This window comes from Hyperolius riggenbachi, chromosome 7 (genome assembly GCF_040937935.1).
Source record: "Hyperolius riggenbachi isolate aHypRig1 chromosome 7, aHypRig1.pri, whole genome shotgun sequence".
NCBI classification, from domain to species: Eukaryota; Metazoa; Chordata; class Amphibia; order Anura; family Hyperoliidae; genus Hyperolius; species Hyperolius riggenbachi.
In genome coordinates, this window is record NC_090652.1 from 175731879 (window position 1) to 175750736 (window position 18858).

At 46.2% G+C, this 18858-nt stretch overlaps 1 protein-coding gene across 7 annotated transcripts in view; it reads right to left on the minus strand.

The window, feature by feature from the left end:
* NAB1 (NGFI-A binding protein 1) overlaps positions 1 to 18858 on the minus strand; it is a 317129-nt gene that overhangs the window by 123400 nt on the left and 174871 nt on the right. For all 7 annotated transcript variants that reach the window (XM_068244922.1, XM_068244923.1, XM_068244921.1 and 4 more), the window contains one exon: positions 11382 to 11515. In XM_068244922.1, the coding sequence (XP_068101023.1) occupies positions 11382 to 11515 (134 nt within the window). The remainder of the gene's footprint in view (positions 1 to 11381; positions 11516 to 18858) is intronic.

An 18858-nucleotide genomic window follows, 5' to 3' on the forward strand; every position in this document is an offset into this window, starting at 1 on the left:
CCAGAAAATGCACATAATTGTGCAGGTTTTCTCAAGAAAATACACATAATGTGAGCAGATTTGCCCAGAAAATACATTGTCGGCAGATTTGCCCAAAAAATACGTGCAATCATGTCGGCAGATATGTCCAGAAAATACGTGCAATCATGTCGGCAGACATGCCCAGAAAATACGTGCAATCATGTCGGCAGATTTGCCCAGAAACGACATGCAATCATGTCGGCAGATTTGCCCAGAAAATACATTTTTGGCAGATTTGCCCAGAAAATACGTGCAATCATGTCAGCAGATTTGCCCAGAAAATACATGCAATCATATCGGCAGATTTGCCCAGAAAATACATGCAATCATGTAGCAGATTTGCCCAGAAAATACATGCAATCATGTCGGCAGATTTGCCCAGAAAATACATGCAATCATGTCGGCAGATTTGCCCAGAAAATACATTCAATCATGTCGGCAGATTTGCCCAGAAAATACATGCAATCATGTCGGCAGATATGCCCAGAAAATACGTGCAATCACGTCGGCAGATATGCCCAGAAAATACGTGCAATCATGTCGGCAGATATGCCCAGAAAATATGTGCAATCATGTCGGCAGATATGCCCAAAAAATACGCGCAATCATGTCAGCAGATATGCCCAGAAAATACGTGCAATCATGTCGGCAGATTTGCCCAGAAAATATGTGCAATCATGTCGGCAGATTTGCCCATAAAATACGTGCAATCCTGTCGGCAGATTTGCCCAGAAAATACATGCAATCATGTAGCAGATTTGCCCAGAAAATACATGCAATCATGTGGCAGACCTGCCCAGAAAATACATGCAATCATGTCGGCAGATTTGCCCAGAAAATACATGCAATCATGTGGCAGACCTGCCCAGAACATACACCTGCTAATATAAATAAAAAAAAACATTTACTCACCTGCAGCAGCAGACCACCTGTTCCAGCCTCCTTCCGGCGCGCAGCTCCCATGGGTGGTTGGGTGGGTAGGTAGCCTGGTGGGTGGGTAGGTAGGTAGCCTGGTGGGTAGGTAGGTAGCCTGGTGGGTGGGTAGGTAGGTAGCCTGGTGAGTGGGTAGGTAGGTAGGTAGCCTGGTGGGTGGGTAGCCGGATGGGTAGGTAGCCTGGTAGGTGGGTGGGTAGCATTAGCCGGGTGGGTAGGTAGCCTGGTGGGTGGGTGGGTGGGTAGCCAGGTGGGTGGGTGGGTAGGTAGCCTGGTGGGTGGGTGGATAGGTAGGTACCCTGGTGGGTGGGTGGGTGGTTAGGTAGCCTGGTTGGTGGGTGGGTAGGTAGCCTGGTGGGTGGGTGGTTAGGTAGCCAGGTGGGTGGTTAGGTAGCCGGGTGGGTGGTTAGGTAGCCTGGTGGGTGGGTAGGTAGGTAGCCTGGTGGGTGGGTAGCCTGGTGGGTAGGTAGCCTGGTGGGTAGATAGGTAGCCAGGTGGGTAGGTAGTCTGGTGGGTGGGTAGGTAGCCGGGTGGGTGGGTGGATAGGAAGGTAGCCTGGTGGGTGGGTAGGTAGGTAGCCTGGTTGGTGGGTGGGTAGGTAGCCTGGTGGGTGGGTAGGTAGGTAGCCTGGTGGGTGGTTAGGTAGCCTGGTGGGTGGGTTGGTAACTAGCCCGGTAGGTAGGTAGCTTAGGAAGGTAGCCGGGTGGGTGGGTAGGTAGCCGGGTGGGTGGTTAGGTAGCCGGGTGGGTAGGTAGGTAGCCTGGTGGGTGGGTGGGTATGTAGGTACCCGGTTGGGTAGGTAGGTAGCCGGGTAGGTAGCTATCCGGGTGGGGGGCCCGACTCCTATCCTCCCTCCCTCCCTCCCTCACCTCGGGGGGCCCCCCTCCCGATATGCGCGGCAGGAGAGCGGCAAATACAGGAAGTCTCCGGGGTTCCAACAGGCGCTAGAGGCTCAGCGGCTTGGTCTCCGCTGTCTCCTCTCCTCTGTATACTGCTCGCTACTTCCTGGTTTAGTAGCGAGCAGTATACAGAGGAGAGGAGACAGCGGAGACCAAGTGGCTGAGCCTCTAGTCTAGCTCTGGTTGGAACCCTGGAGCCTTCTTGTATTTGCCGCTCTCCCGCCGCATGAGGGGGGGGGGGGCCCGAGGTGAGGGGGGGGAGGATAGGAGTCGGGGCCCCCCCAGAAAAAAAATAATAAAAAAACAGCAATACTTAATGGGCCCCTGAAGCAACGGAACTTCAGGGGCCCTCGTGCGGCGGCACGGCCTGCACGGCCGTATGTCCGCCCCTGCTTTTGCCCCCAGAGGGAGGCAAATCCATTATGAAATCCATGGATAAGCGAGTCCATGGTTTAGATGGAATGGGTAGGGACATCAGATGACCTCGGGGGGCAGCCCGAGAGACCTTGCTTCTGGCACAGGTGGTACAAGCTGCCACAAAGGCTTTACAATCTTTGTTTAAAGAGGGCCACCATACATGTCGAGACAAGAGTTCCAATGCCTTTGTCTCGCCAGGATGTCCTGCTAATTTAGACTCATGAAAGAGTTGTAGTGTCTGAAGGCGGAGATGCAGAGGTACATAATCCACATTAGGAGGTTTACCTAAGGGACTTTCTTGCTGATCGAATGTACCCAAATTCGATTCGAGTACATTCGAATTTGGGTCCGGGTCAAATTCGGATTCGGTCGTGATCACGCCCATCGAATTCGATTCGAATTTGAATTCGAGTCGTGATCGGTAATTGAATTTGGGTAATAGTAGTGATCACGAATTCGGATGGCCTTCAAGACAAATTTCTTTTTTAAAGGGAAATCACAATTAAATGGGTGTAATGTAAAAAAAAATTGATGGAAAACTTCTCCTCCTCCTCCTCCTCCTCCTCCTCCTCCTCCTCCTTCTCCTCCTCCTCCTTCTCCTCCTTCTTCTTCTCCTTCTCCTTCTCCTTCTCCTTCTCCTCCTCCTCCTCCTCCTCCTCCTCCTCCTCCTCCTCCTCCTCCTCCTCCTCCTCCTCCTCCTCCTCCTCCTCCTCCTCCTCCTCCTCCTCCTCCTCCACCACCACCACCACCACCACCACCACCACCTTTTTTTTCTTTTGTGGTAATATTCTTCCTCTTGTACCCAACAATGTTTTTTCCCTTACAGAAATCAACTATTGTAAAATTTTGTGGCGTAAACAGCTATTGGCGCATGGCATCAGCGCATAATTCTGTGGACCCTGATGGTGGGAACACAGACAGCAGAAGGTTAAATACAGCAGCAGCAGCAGGAGGAGGAGGAGGCGTGACGTTTGGCAGCAGGCAATGTAACAGGGCCATGGTACCTAGCATTGGTACCACGGCTGTAAATAAACACCAACAGCAGGAGGTTCCGGACAGAAGTTGTGCAGCCCACATTGTGCCCAATGCACAACTGGGATGGCACAGTTTTCAACCCAGACACCTCAGAATTTTTTTTACAACAAAATGTAGCTATTGTAGTGGTGTAATAGCTAGTGGCGCATGGCAGCAGTGCATAATTCTGTGGACCCTTGCGGTGGGAACACAGACAGCAGGAGGTTTAATACAGCAGCAGCAGGAGGAGGAGGAGGAGTGACGATTGGCAGCAGGCAATGTAACGGGGCCATGGTACCTAGCGTTGGTACCATGGCTGTAAATAAACACCAACAGCAGGAGGTTCTGGACAGCAGTCGTGCAGCCCACATTGTGCCCAATGCACAACTGGGACAGCACAGTTTTCAACCCAGACATCTCAGAATTTTTTTTTTTACAACCAAATGTAGCTATTGTAGTGGCGTAATAGCTAGGAGCGAATGGCAGCAGCGCATAATTATGTGGACCCTGGCGTTTGGAACACAGACAGCAGGAGGTTAAATACAGCAGCAGCAGGAGGAGGAGGAGGAGTGACGATTGGCAGCAGGCAATGTAACGGGGCCATGGTACCTAGCGTTGGTACCACGGCTGTAAATAAACACCAACAGCAGGAGGTTCCGGACAGCAGTCGTGAAGCCCACATTGTGCCCAATGCACAACTGGGACATCACAGTTTTCAACCCAGACACCTCAGAATTTTTTTATTTTTTTTTACAACCAAATGTAGCTATTGTAGTGACGTAATAGCTAGTGGCGCATGGCAGTAGCACATAATTCTGTGGACCCTGGCGGTGGGAACACAGACCGCAGGAGGTTAAATACAGCGGCAGCAGCAGGAGGAGGTGGAGGAAGAGTGCCGTTTGGCAGCAGGCAATATAACGGGCCATGGTACCTAGCGGTGGTAGCACAGCACCAAAGGAAAACCAGGCCAAAGTAGCAGGGGACTGAAGGTTGATGTTGTCAGTTGTCACAATAATTCCCAGGCACCTCATGCCCTCCTGTCGCCGACAACAGGGGCCTGGAATGTGCCTTCAATCCAGGCCTGGTTGACCTTCAGGAATGTCAGTCTGTCCACGGACTCTGGACCGACGAGAGCGCTTCTCGGTGACCACGCCACCGGCCGCACTGAAGCACCTCTTGGACAACACGCTGGAAGGGGGGCAAGAAAGGACTTCCAGGGCGTACTGCGCCAGCTCACTCCAGATCTGCAAGTGCTCGACCCAGTACTCCAAGGGGTCCACAGGCTCCTCGCTGACGGTGTCAAGCCCGCTGAAGGACCCCAAGTAGTAGGCCACCATCCGGCTCATGTGCTGGCTGTGACTTTGAGAGGAGGATGCTGCTGCACGCACCTCCTCTCTCGGCTGCTCTACCGCGCCTTAGACAATGTACAGCGCCTTAGTCAATGACAGCAGGTCTCCTGGGTGCCTGACGCTGCTGCTGGCCGCAGGCACCAGCTGCTGTGCAGCCTGGACAGGGACAGAGGGGGTGCGGTGGTGGAGGCCTGCTGCGGACCGGAGTGCTGGTGGTGGTGGCACTGGTCTCGCTGGCGCTGGAGATCTGGCTGAAAATGGTGGCTTACTGCTCCGCCATCATTTCCACAACAGCCTGTTCCTGACTCTCCGCAATGGGCCGAGGGCGACGACCTGGGGAAAAGATGGGCGCAAAACGCTGCTGTTGCACCTCTGCTCCCTTCTCCACAACTCTGCGATCAGTGTCTGGCGGCGGACCAGTCACAGACCTGCTGGTGCTGCCAGTGGCTGCAGCAATGGTGCTGCCTCTCCTGGTGGTGCCTCGCCCTCTACCTCTGCCAGTCATTGTGCAAATATAGAAATACAATCAGAAAAACAAAAAAACAAAAAATATATATATAAAGGGCAGGAAAGGATGTAAACCTCGTTGGTGGTGACAAAAACCTCGATAACTAACTCGTGTGACAGACAGTGACAAATAAAAGTCTGTCACACACAGACGCAATCAATGGGGTCGGGCAGATGACAGTCACAGATCACAACAGATGCTTACTGGCCTGGCCTAGTGGCCTGTGATGTAACTATTACACAGTAGTAGACTAGTAGTGAAGTCTGCAGCACTAAATAAACTCAGACTACAGCAGTACAAATTAAGTAAAGTAGTACGTAGGTAACAACAACTAACTATAATCCCTAGTAGTAGTGTAGTGGCCGATAACTAACTCGTGTGACACTGACAGACAGTGACAAATAAAAGTCTGTCACACACGGACGCAATCAATAGGGTCAGGCAGAGATGTGACAGGCAGTCACAGATCACAACAGATGCTGCCCTCTGAAGTACTGAAGCTAATAAATGCACAGACTAACAATAGTACAAATTAGGTAAACTAGTACGTAGGTAAATAACAACTAACTGTAATCCCTAGTAGTAGTAGTGTAGTAGACTAGTAGTCGATAACTAACTCGTGTGACCGACGGTGACAATCAAAGTCTGTCACACACGGACACAATCAATAGGGTCAGGCAGAGATGTGACAGGCAGTCACAGATCAGATGCTGCCCTCTGTAAAGTAACGAACACAGTACTGAAGCTAATAAATGCACAGACTAACAACAGTACAAATTAGGTAAACTAGTACGTAGGTAAATAACAACTAACTATAATCCCTAGTAGTAGTAGTGTAGTAGACTAGTAGTCGATAACTAAGTCGTGTGACCGACGGTGACAATCAAAGCTGTCACACACGGACGCAATCAATAGGGTCAGGCAGAGATGGCAGGCAGTCACAGATCACAACAGATGCTGCCCTCTGTAAAGTAACTAACACAGTACTGAAGCTAATAAATGCACAGACAAACAACAGTATAAATTAAGTAAACTAGTACGTAGGTAAATAATAACTAACTTTAATCCCTAGTAGTAGTAGTGTAGTAGACTAGTAGTCGATAACTAACTCGTGTGACCTCTGTAAAGTAACTAACACAGTACTGAAGCTAATAAACTCACAGACTAACAGTAGAAATTAAGTAAACTAGTACTAGTAGTAGCTAACTATAATCCCTAACCGACCTAAGCTAGTAGTAGGCTAAGGCTACCTAGGCTAGCAGGCCTAGCCTGCACACAGCCCTAACAGTAGCTTAGCACAGTATACATTATATACACTACACTAGCTGACTGAACTATAACAATCAAATCACTATCTAACTATAAATGAGTACAATCAATGTGTGTAGAATGTGTTCAGGCGGTAAAACGCTAGGTTTAACAGTTGAAAAGCACTTGCTAAGACACGCAGCAGCACTGGAGATGCTCTCAGTACCGCTTAGTCACACAGCAAGGACGGGCTCCCTAAGATGGCCGCCGCCTTATATAGAGGAGGGGAGGGCCAGGCTCCCCTCCTCTGATTGGTTGCTAGGGCCTCGGCTGGGGGCCTTCTGATTGGCTCAATGACGTCATCCCCTGGATACCGAAGCCGAATTTGTGATCTGATCACGGCCGAATTCGAGAGCGCCTATTCGGGTACATTCGAATTCGGCAGCAGCATAGCTCTTCGAATTCGGTAACCATAAAAATCTACCCGTGAATTCGAATTTGCAATGCCTGGCGAGCACCACTGCTGATAGGGCTGCAATGAAGCACTCAGATCAGGAAATTCCCGAGTGTTTAGTGAAGCTTCTAGACAATGAATCGGCTTTTACATCCTTGGACCCTGGTTTATACGTGATAATGAAATTGAAACAAGAAAAAAACATTGCCCACCGTGCCTGTCTAGGAATAGGTCTCTTAGCTCCCTCAATGTATTGTAAATTTTTGTGGTCAGTATATACGGTAACAGGATGTAATGCCCCTTCCAGCCAGTGCCTCCACTCCTCAAAGGCCATTTTCACAGCTAGCAGTTCCCTGTTGCCTATATCGTAATTGCGTACAGTTGACAAAATTTGTTTTAGAAAAAAACGTGCATGGGTGCAATCGTTCTGGTCGGCCAGAAAACTGCGACAAAACTGCTCCTACTCAAATCTCAGAGGCATCCACCTCAACAAAGAAAGGTAACGCAACATCAGGATGAGTAAGGATAGGAGCAGAACAAAATGCTGACTTAAGATCAGAAAATGCTTTACAGGCTTGCAGAGACCAATGAGCAGGATCTGCGTCTTTTTTAGTCAAGTCAGTAATAGGAGCGACCATAGTGGAAAAATTTTGAATAAATTTGCGATAATAATTAGCAAAACCTAAAAATCTCTGAATAGCTTTTAGTCCCTTGGGTTGCGGCCAGTCTAAAACTGCCGAAAGTTTTTTCTGGTCCATTGATAAACCAGTACCAGAAATGATGTAACCTAAAACAGGTACCTGAGTGACCTCGAACAAACATTTTTCCAATTTAGCAAACAGAGAGTTCTACCTCAAAGTTTGTCACACAAATTTAACATGATGCCGATGTTCCAATAAGTTGTTAGAATAAATCAATATGTCATCCAAATAGATCACTACAAATTTTCCTAATACATCCCTGAACAAATCGTTAACAAAATCTTGGAAGACAGCAGGAGCATTGCAAAGGCCAAAAGGCATCACCAGGTATTCGTAATGCCCATCTTGAGTATTGAATGCTGTCTTCCATTCATCCCCCTGGTGTATTCTAATCAGTTTGTATGCGCCCCTTAGATCTAGTTTAGAATTTTTTTTAGCTCCTGACACCTGAGAAAAAAAGATCGTCAATCAGTGGTAGGGAATATCCATTCTTAATGGTGATTTTGTTAAGTCCTCTGTAATCAATACAGGGACGTAAGCCCCCATCTTTTTTCTCCACAAAAAAGAAATCTGCCCCAGCTGGGGAAGTAGAAGGTCGAATAAACCCCTTCTCCAGATTCTCCTTTATGTATTCCTTCATAGATGCTTTTTCAGGACCAGTAAGATTATAAAGGTGACCTCGTGGGGGCATGGTACCAGGTAATAAGTCAATAGGGCAGTCATATGGTCTATGTGGGGGTAGTTTGTCAGCTGACTGGGACGAAAACACATCAGAGAATTCTTATATGGTGGTGGTATTTTGACCTGTTCTACTCCTACAGATAGAAGTGGTATGTTATTTAAACAGAATCCCTGACACTGAGGTGACCAGCTGATCAGTTGTCCTGAAGACCAATCAATACAAGGGTTGTGAACCTGTAACCACGGCAGACCCAGGACTATCCGAGTAGAAGGCATTTTGAGTACATAAAACTGAATTCTTTCAACATGCATAGCCCCCACCTGCAAAGTGACTTCAGGAGTGATAGATATAGGTTGTTTAAGCTGCAAGGGTGTGTCATCAATGGCAGTAACATACAGTTTGTTCTGCAGAGACATAGCCGGAATACCAAGGTCAGCGGCCAAAACTGAATCAATGAAGTTACCGGCTGCCCCGAAATCAATAAAGTCCTGGGAGTGAAGCGTTTTTTCATCCCAAGAGAGGGCAGCTGGTAGTAAAAAAACTTCACTTAGGCACTGGAGTTTTCCGGCACTCTCTTGACAGAACAAGACTACACAAAATGACCCTTGCCCCCACAATACATACACAGGCCTTCTTGTCTTCTCCTATTCTTTTCAGCTGGAGAAAGCTTTGAAAAACCCAGCTGCATAGGCTCTTCACCTGAAGTGGGGGAAGAGCTAGCCGTTTTACTGGGATTACCAGTGGCTATATATGCCTTTCCCTGACGACGGTAACTGATCCGTCTGTCTGCACGGATGGCATAGCAAATAGCCTCCTCTAGATTTTTTGGTTCTGGGTGGCTAATTAATACATCATTTATAGAGTCAGATAACCCGAATAAAAACTGGTCTAGGAGTGCTGCCCCACCCCACTTAACATGAACTGCCCATTTTCTGAACTCTGCGGCATATTCCTCAGCCGTATGCCGTCCCTGATGGAGATCCCTTAATTTGTGAGCTGCCATAACTGAGATATCAGGATCTGCATAAATAGAAGCCATCTCATTGAAAAATCTTTCTACAGAGGTGAGGGCCTCATGATCAGAATTCAGACCATAAGTCCAAGTTTGTGAATCACCTTGAAGCAAAGTTTTTATCAGATTGATTTTTTGTGACTCAGTACCTGAAGACCTCGGTCTAACCTCAAAATAAGACATACATCTGTTTCAAAAATTACTAAAATCAGATCGTATTCCTGAAAATCTTTCTGGCAAAGGCATTTTAGGTTCTGTTACAGGTATGGTAGAAGCATTTGGAGGAACTGACTGATTAGTACCAACATTCATTTGGGCAAGAGTGTTAGTGATTTCAGTAAGCCGAGTTTGTTGTGCAGCCACTTGCTCCATAAGATTATTAACAGCTCCTGCGAGTGTCAATATCTGGTTTTGCAGGTCCTCCATATTTTTGAACCTTGATAATATCAAGCTGGTGTGTGACAAGATACGTACAGATAATACACAATAACAGTACAATGCGTAGTCTTAGTCTGGTCAGTACTTGTGCACAAGTTAGCAAAATCGAGGTACAAAGTCATTAAGCTAAATCGTAGTCAATTAGAGCAGGGTCATACACGTGTATCAGATGTCAGTCGTATTGTAAGAATCAAGTAGTAACAGAGTCAGGGACAGGCCGAGTCGGTAATGTAATTCAGGTGACTGCGGTACAGAAGGACTAGACAGAAGCGAGGTCAGAAATACAAGCAAAGGTCGGTACACAGAAATATATACAATGAGATGTTACTTCAATAATATCAGGAGGATATTACGAATGAATTACAATAATAATAATCAAATACGAAAATAACAAATGACTGACTAACTGGAGTACATATATATATATATTTTGTGTCTACACAATATATGAATGTAGCTCCGAGTAGCTAGCTAGACCTAGAACCAGCGAACTGATTAGTATCAAGGCCAGTGAGTGAATTCACTCTCTGGCCTTAAAGAGACTCCGTAACAAAAATTGCATCCTGTTTTTTATCATCCTACAAGTTCCAAAAGCTTTTCTAATGTGTTCTGGCTTACTGCAGCACTTTCTACTATCACAGTCTCTGTAATAAATTAATGTATCTTTCCCCTGTCAGACTTGTCAGCCTGTGTCTGGAAGGCTGCCAAGTTCTTCAGTGTTGTGGTTCTGCTATGAACTCCCCCTTCCAGGCCCCTCTATGCACACTGCCTGTGTATTATTTAGATTAGGGCAGCTTCTCTCTTTGCTCTTATCTTTTACAAGCTGGATAAATCGTCCTCTGAGCTGGCTGGGCTTTCACATACTGAGGAATTACAGACAAAGGCAAAGCTGTTTGCAGGAAGAAACGAGCAGCCTGAAACTTCAGTGCATGAGAACTGCAGGGGGAAAGAAACACACAAATGATCTCTTGAGATTCAAAAGGAAGGGTGTATACAGCCGGCTTGTGTATGGATGTATTTTCTATGTGTGGACATACTGTACATCAACCTACTTCCTGTTTTGGTGGCCATTTTGTTTGTTTATAAACAAACTTTTTAAACCTGTTTTTAACCACTTTTAATGCGGCGAGGAGGGGCGAAATTGTGACAGAGGGTAATAGGAGATGTCCCCTAACGCACTGGTATGTTTACTTTTGTGCGATTTTAACAATACAGATTCTCTTTAACTATCTTCCCCAATCTTCAAGAACCACTCCCCTAATGGTGTCACTCCAGTGACATCACCGCTGACCTCAACTAGATCCTCCTCATAAGCTTATAAGGCTTATTGCCAGCTACGCGCGCGCGTTTGGTCGCATGCACGCCAGAACTCTCCGCCGGAGGGACGCCGCCAGAGATCGCCGGAGCGGGAGACCGAGCGCACGAACAAGTCCTGAGGACTCGCCAGGACGGACGCCGCGGGACTCACCGCTATCAGGTAAGTTTGTTACAATTATTTTTATGTACCACATCTTCTGCAGCACTTTAAAGAGTACATGGGTTTTGTAAGAATAGTCTATGCATAATTTTAAACCCAGAGTCCTCCAAATCTACCAATAAGCTAAAGCATTATTTGGAAGAAAAACATATTTACTATTGTGTGGAAGAAAAACTTGTATACTATGTATTATATACAGTAATTGTGCTCTATTACATTTGGTCTTACTTGATAGTTCTGTAATTATATTTGTATGTGACTTCCCGAGAGACCTGTCTTGCTAGTGTGAAAAGTTCATCTCTTCTTGTCAGCAGAGCAATGTCCTTCATGCAAAGTTGAGCTGCAGCTTCATTTACTGTAAGCTATAACACACAAGAAAAGTTTAATTGCAGGCAATTTCTGGTAAAAACATACTGACAGAATGACGTAATGAATAAACATCTCGAGTTATGCTGTAAATTACTACATATGCAAGGTACAATTACGGTATAACCTTACAGCTGGATTTTGGCCCCTTTCACGCCACAGGTCAGATGCAGGAAGCAGTGGTAAAATTCCCATGCACAGGCAGTCCACAGCAATTTTACTGGCACTAACGGCAGGGGGGCAATGAGCTTTACCATATTAGTGCTAAGAAAAACAAAAGTTTGCTTTCTTAAAACAGAAAGAATTTGCGATAATTCAGGTTGGAGTGAGCTTGAGATGTCTCCCAGGGCATCACTGCTGAATATATGCAAATTAATCATTGTTACCCTTAGAAACTAAACACACCTCCAGAACCGCTGGAATGTAATGATGTGTTAACTAGTGTTGTCCGGATCATGAACGATGCGGATCTTTGATCCGAATCTCTTTTGTAAGTCGAATCATCCGAATCATCAAAATGAGTGATTCGGATTGCAAAGGGGGCGGGGCCAGGAGCAGCACGCCCCCCCTCTCAGCAGGCAGCGGGGTCCTGGAAGCAGAGCAGAGATGGATCGCTCTGTTGGAGGGGAGCCAGGCTTGCAGGGACAGGTAGATGAGAGAGAGGGGACATCGGTGCCACTGCCAGATATGTGTAAAGCACACATACTGGCTATAATGTGCTGCTCATTATAGGCTGTCTGTTCCGTAGTTGTGCAGTGAACAAATTGGAAACTTTTGTCTCAGCTCAGTAACTTTGTAGACAGCGTGCTGGGCTAGGACAGGGCAGGCACTGTGATTGCTGTGCAATATGATCCTCCTGCACTGCTCTAAACAGCTGCACTTCACTTCTGGGAATGCTTTCTTTCATGTGCGACGTTTGCATTCAAAGTATACAGATGAACATATAGGTGAAATATATGTAAAGCATATGATTGCAGCATGTGGGTATTGTGTGCAAACAAACATTTCTGCTCTCTGCTCGTCCCTCCTCCCTTCTCTGTCCACTCCCTGCCCTCTGTCCATCTTCTCCCCTTCTTTGTGTGTCCACCCCCCTCTCCTTCTCTGTCCACCGCAGGGAAAGTCCTGTCCTGCTAGTCATTTCACCCCCGAATGCTTCCCTAGTAAAATGATCAGAGATCCGGATCAAAGATCCGGATCTTTTCAATGATCCGATTCAAATCATCCGGATCATTGAAAAGATCCGAACTTCGCATCTCTAGTGTTAACTTGTTAATTTGTACAGAGCCAGAATAATCCAACATGCATACAGACTGTTTCGGATTGTTTGATCCTCATCATGGCATGGATTAATTTGGCTCTATGGAGTAGGGCTTGTAACACCGAGAGGTACAGACTAACCAGCAAGCTCATGGTGAACCAGAACTCATTGGAGTGTGTAAGGGACTACAATGGTCCTAAAAGCTCCCTTACTAAAATGCTAAGAAAAACAAAAGTTTGCTTTCTTAAAACAGAAAGAATTTGCGATAATTCAGGTTGGAGTGAGCTTGAGATGTCTCCCAGGGCATCACTGCTAAATATATACAAATGTGTGTTTCGCTTCTAAGGGTAACAATGGTTAATTTGCATATATTCAGCAGTGATGCCCTGGGAGACGTCTCAAGCTCACTCCAACCTGAATTATACCAAATTCTTTCTGTTTTAAGAAAGCAAACTTTTGTTTTTCTTAGCATTTTAGTAAGGGGGCTTTTAGGACCATTGTAGTCCCTTACACACTCCAATGAGTTCTGGTTCACCATGAGCTTGCTGGTTAGTCTGTACCTCCCGGTGTTACAAGCCCTACTTCACAGAGCCAAATTAATCCATGCCATGCACTGATGAGGATCAAACAATCCAAAACAGTCTGTATGCATGTTGGATTATTCTGGCTCTGTACAAATTAACAAACTGACACATCATTGCTCAAAAAAGAGGATATATATGGTTGGCACCAAACGCTTGCTGACAGCTGACACAATATGGTTGCTCCTATTGCTGGCCGTGCTCACAGTCCAGAGGTATAATCCACAGGGTAGCAGAAAGAACGAAGATATCTTTTGTGCCTTTGAGAACGCGGCAGGTGCCGCGAAACGGCTGTCAGGCCGGTACCTTCACCCTCACTTATCTGGTTACCTGTAATGCCAATGTGTTTGCAATAAAACCCGAACAGCAAGAGCCGGTGCTCCATCTTCGTTCTTTCTGCTACCCTGTGGATGACACATCATTGCATTCCAGTGATTCTGGAGGTGTGTTTAGCTTCTAAAGGTAGGCATACACTGGTCGATTTGCCATCAGATTCGACCAACAGATAGATCCCTCTCTGATCGAATCTGATCAGAGAGGGATCGTATGGCTGCCTTTACTGCAAACAGATTGTGAATCGATTTCAGCCTGAAACCGATCACAATCTGCTGAGCTGCCGCTGTCACCCCCCGGGCCCCCACATACATTACCTGAAGCCTGGTCCCGGGCATCTTTTCCGCATCGGCTCCCGGCGGGCATCTTCTCCGCATCAGCTTCTGCATCCCGGCTTCCAGTATAACTTTCTGTCACTCCAGTGACAGCGGAAGTTCAAATAGAGCGCCCATTTGTACTTCGCTGTCACTGCAGTGACACAGGAAGTTATGCTGATGCCGGGATGCGGAAGCTGATGCGGAGAAGATGCCAGCCGGGAGCCGGGAGGTGATGCGGAGAAGAAGCCGGGAGCCAGCTTCAGGTAATGTATACCTGCGTCGGTCGTACGCCGCTAGCGATGCACTCCTTACCCGCGGAGATCGACGGTAATTTTCCGCACGGCGCGATCGACGGGACCGATCTATTTCGGGCCGAAATAGATCGAAAATTAGCGTGTTGCGTGAACGATTTGACAGCAGATTCGATCCCAGTGATCGAATCTGCTGTCGATCGGCGGGAAATCGGGCCAGTGTATGGCCAGCTTAAGGGTAACAATGGTTAATTTGCATATATTCAGCAGTGATGCCCTGGGAGACATCTCAAGCTCACTCCAACCTGAATTATCGCAAATTCTTTCTGTTTTAAGAAAGCAAACTTTTGTTTTCTTAGCATTTTAGTAAGGGGGCTTTTAGAATCAGAATCAATTTTATTTCGCCAAGTAAGTTTGCACCTACAAGGAATTTGTCTTGGCAGTTGCTTAACAAACACAAACACAAACAAAAACAATACAAGGACAGACAGTGTGTATATTACAAGTCAAGGACATTATAAGTATAGTGGCAGTAAGCAGTGTGAGAATTGTTCATTTACGGTTCTGTGCTGATTACTATCAAGTCCTAGCAGCTCTAACGTGGTTCAGCATTAAGTATGGCTACCACTTGAGGAAAAAAGCTGTTCCTGTGTCTGGAGGTTTTGGTAGCGATTGACCGGAATCTTACTCCTGAAGGCATGCGCTGGAAGATGGAGTAAGCTGGGTGAGAGGGGTCAGAGGCAATTTTGGTTGCTCTTTTTCTGCACCTGCTAGCGTAAAGATCCTGCAGGGAAGGTAAGCTACAGCCAATTATCCTTTCCGCTGTTCGGATGATGCGCTGCAGCCTCCCCTTTTCTAATGCTGAGCAGGAGCTGAACCATACAGTCATAGATGATGTTATGGTGGATTCAATAATTGCACTGTTGCGCTTTCTTGACAATAGTGACCGTATTGTTATCCCATTTTAGGTTGTGTGAGATCGTGGACCCAAGAAACTTGAATGACTCTACCTGGGTTATTGTGGATCCATTTATGGTTAAAGGGACTCCGAGCTCAGCCAAAAAATGAAAGTTGTACTCACCTGGGGCTTTCTCCAGCCCAGTGCTGGTCGGGAGGTCCCACGACGGCGTTTAGTTCCAAGTTGCTGCTGCTGCACCAGGAGGAAAGCTGTCCCACCACATGCCTGTATGCAGATTCATCCCCGTTTTGTATGAGACCAACTACTGTTGTGTCATCTGCAAACTTCAGAACCTTAACAGATGGATCTGTGGAGATGCAGTCATTGGTGTACAGTGAGTAAAGCAGTGGGGAAAGCACACAGCCCTGGGGTGCACCAGTACTGACGGTCAGAGAGCTTGATGTGTGTTTACCAAGTCTAACACGCTGTCTCCTATCGGTTAGGAAATCGGTTATCCATTTGCAGATGGTTTCAGGTAGTCCCTTACACACTCAAATGAGTTCTGGTTCACCATGAGCTTGCTGGTTAGTCTGTACCATATTAGTGTAACATGGTTAAATGCATTTTCATGTACCCCGCAATGTGTGTGATCATGAAGGAGCTGAGAGGTTGGTAAAATCAAATCAGGTAATTTGTGTCTCCTGTTCTCAAGGTTTCACATACAGTACATGTACATGTTACACCTCAATTCCATAAGGCTAAATAATAAACATCATAAGCCGAGTATCCATAAAGTGTCCACAAAGTTAGAAAACCTGAATATACATCATAAGCAGAGAACGTAACCACTTCACCCCAAAGCGGTTTTTACCCTAACGGATAAGAGCGATTTTCACCTTCCAGTGCTCATCCCTTTCATTTGCCATTAGCTTAATCACTACTAATCACAATGAAATGATCTATATCTTGTTTTTTTCACCACCAATTAGGCTTTTTGGGGTTGATATTTGTTTTTAGTAATTACTTTATTTTCTATGCATTTTAAAGGGAAAAACAGGGGAAAAAATGAAAAACCCACACTATTTCTCCAATTTCACCCACTATAGTTTTAATATAAACACTGCTACTGTACATAAAACCCACACATTTTATCTGCCTATTTGTCCTGGTTATCACAACATTTTAATTATGTCCCTAGTACAAAGTTTGGTGACAATATATTACTTGGAAATAAAGGTGTATTTTTTCTATGGTGTCTATGGTGTTTTTTTTCCTCACTAATCTCACGCGCACGGGAACGCACGTGCACGCGCACAGCGGCAGCAGCAGTGTTTGACTTATAAAACCGCCCTGGAGCCGTTAAGAGGCTCTAGCAGGACATTTTTATAAGTCTGGTTGTCATTAAGTGGTTTAAGTATGCATATTATCGTTTCAATCATTTTGTAATGCACTGTATTCAGCATGAACCACAAAAAGTGACAGATTTATATGAAAACTACAAGACAGTTACTTAAATCAGATAGTAACTGACTCAACCAAGGTAGATGCTCTGCTTGATTTGATCATTTCATATAGACCAGATATAATATCTAATGTGCAAGTTTGAGAACATTTGGGAAATAGTGACCATAATATAGTAACATGTGACCTACTACTTACATATCAGTTATGTGTAAATTGTTTGAAGGTATCCTACGGGATGCTATACAAAATTATCTAGCACAGAATAATCTTATTTCAGTTCGACAGCATTGTTTTACTAAAGACAGTTCCTGTCTCACCACAAATCTGTCTGATACCTCTGCCGGCGGCCCCTCTCGCGTTTCCGGACAGGGGCAGAAGCCACTTGCTCCATCTGCCGCTGGCGGCATCCCCGGCTCTCCAGTGGATGTGAGTCAGCGCGGCGACCCCAGCAGCATTTCGGGTCAGATGCGCACGGCTCAAAACAGCCTTTATAGGCTGAGGAGGCGGATGTGAGGTGTGTCAGCAGGAGTGCTACTGATTGGCTGGAGAGTCCGGGGGGCACGGTCTGGCATGTCACCTCAGTATTTAAGGCCTGACTTGTCAGTTGTCCGGTGTCCGTTATAGCCATCAGGTCACTGAGCGCTGGACCTTGCTTTACTACTGAGTCTAGTCTGCAGAGCTACATATATATGCAGACACTGCGGATATATATGTACTCTAGTTAGTCTAGTATTGTATATTGTAATTATCTTGATTGTTATTCTGTGTATGACCCGGCGTGCCCTCCACTTTGATTAAAGTCTCATCCCTCTGTACTACAGTCATCTGATACCTGGTATAGACCTCGGCTACCGTAACGACTCTGTCTCTGTCACATCCTTAATTGTACCTCAGCCATCTGAACTTATGTGTATGACTTCAGCCTGTTTATCGACTTAGCACCTGTCTCAGCCCATTGTACTTTAGCCATCTGTATACCTGTGTATGATCCAAGCCTGTTATTTGACCTAGCTCTGCCTTAGTCCTTTTGTATCGCATATTTCTGACTTCCCGTGTATGACCTCAGTTGACTATCTGACCTTGATTATTGTATATTCTGTGTACACTTCAAACCCAGCATTACAGATGAAGTGTACTTGGACTTTGCAAAGGTTTTTGACACTGTTCCCCACAATAGCCTGGTGCAGAAGTTGAGGATACAGGGACTAGGAGAAATTGTGTGTATATGGATAGAGAACTTGTTAAGGAATAGAAGGCAAGAAGTGGTGGTAAACAAAATATACTCAAAATGGGAAACTGTTAGCAGTGGGGTACCGCAGAGGTCAGTACTTGGTCCAATTCTGTTCAATTTGACATATTACAACAGTATCTTGACAATATGGCCATATGGGCAGGCACATGGAAGATGAAATTTAATGTTGATAAATGTAAAGTCATGCACCTTGGACTTATCAGTGGTAGATCACCATATAAAATAAATGGCATACTGTTGGGAACTTTGAGAAGGACTTAGGAATACTGGTTGATAAGAAGTCAGGTAATCATATACAATGCCAATTGCAGGTCCACCGCGGACTCCGTCAAAGTCCTCAAGTTCGCTGACGACACCACCATCGTTGGCCTCATCTCTGGGAATGATGAGCAGGAGTATCGCCACCAGATCGACAGAATTTGCCACTGGTGTAGGGAGAACGGACTGGTCCTCAACACTACAAAAACGGTTGAGATGATTGTCGATTTTAGGAAACGCGCTACCACTCCACCCCCGATCAGCATTGATGGCACGACAGTTGAGAACGTCCCCTGGGCACGCCTCCTTGGCACAACAATCTCTAAGGACCTGACTTGGAAGGCCAACACTACCTTAACCCAGAAAAAAGCCCAGCAGAGGCTATTTTTCCTACGCCAACTAAAGAAGTTCGGTATGGCCTGTGAGCTCCTGACGAGCTTCTACACTGCCACAATTGAATCTGTCCTCTGCTCCTCCATCCTGGTCTGGTATGCTGGCTCCTCCGCCAGCGACAGACACAAACTGCAGAGGGTCATCAGATCAGCAGAGAGAATCATCGGGAAACCACTCCCCTCTCTTGACCAAATTTTCAACTCCAGACTGTGCTCCAGAGCTCAAAAAATAGCTAATGACCCGTCCCACCCAGGTTTCAGCTTTTTTAGTAGGCTCCCCTTAGGCCGGAGATTCCGATCCATCTACTCCAGGACTACAAGGCACAGGAACAGTT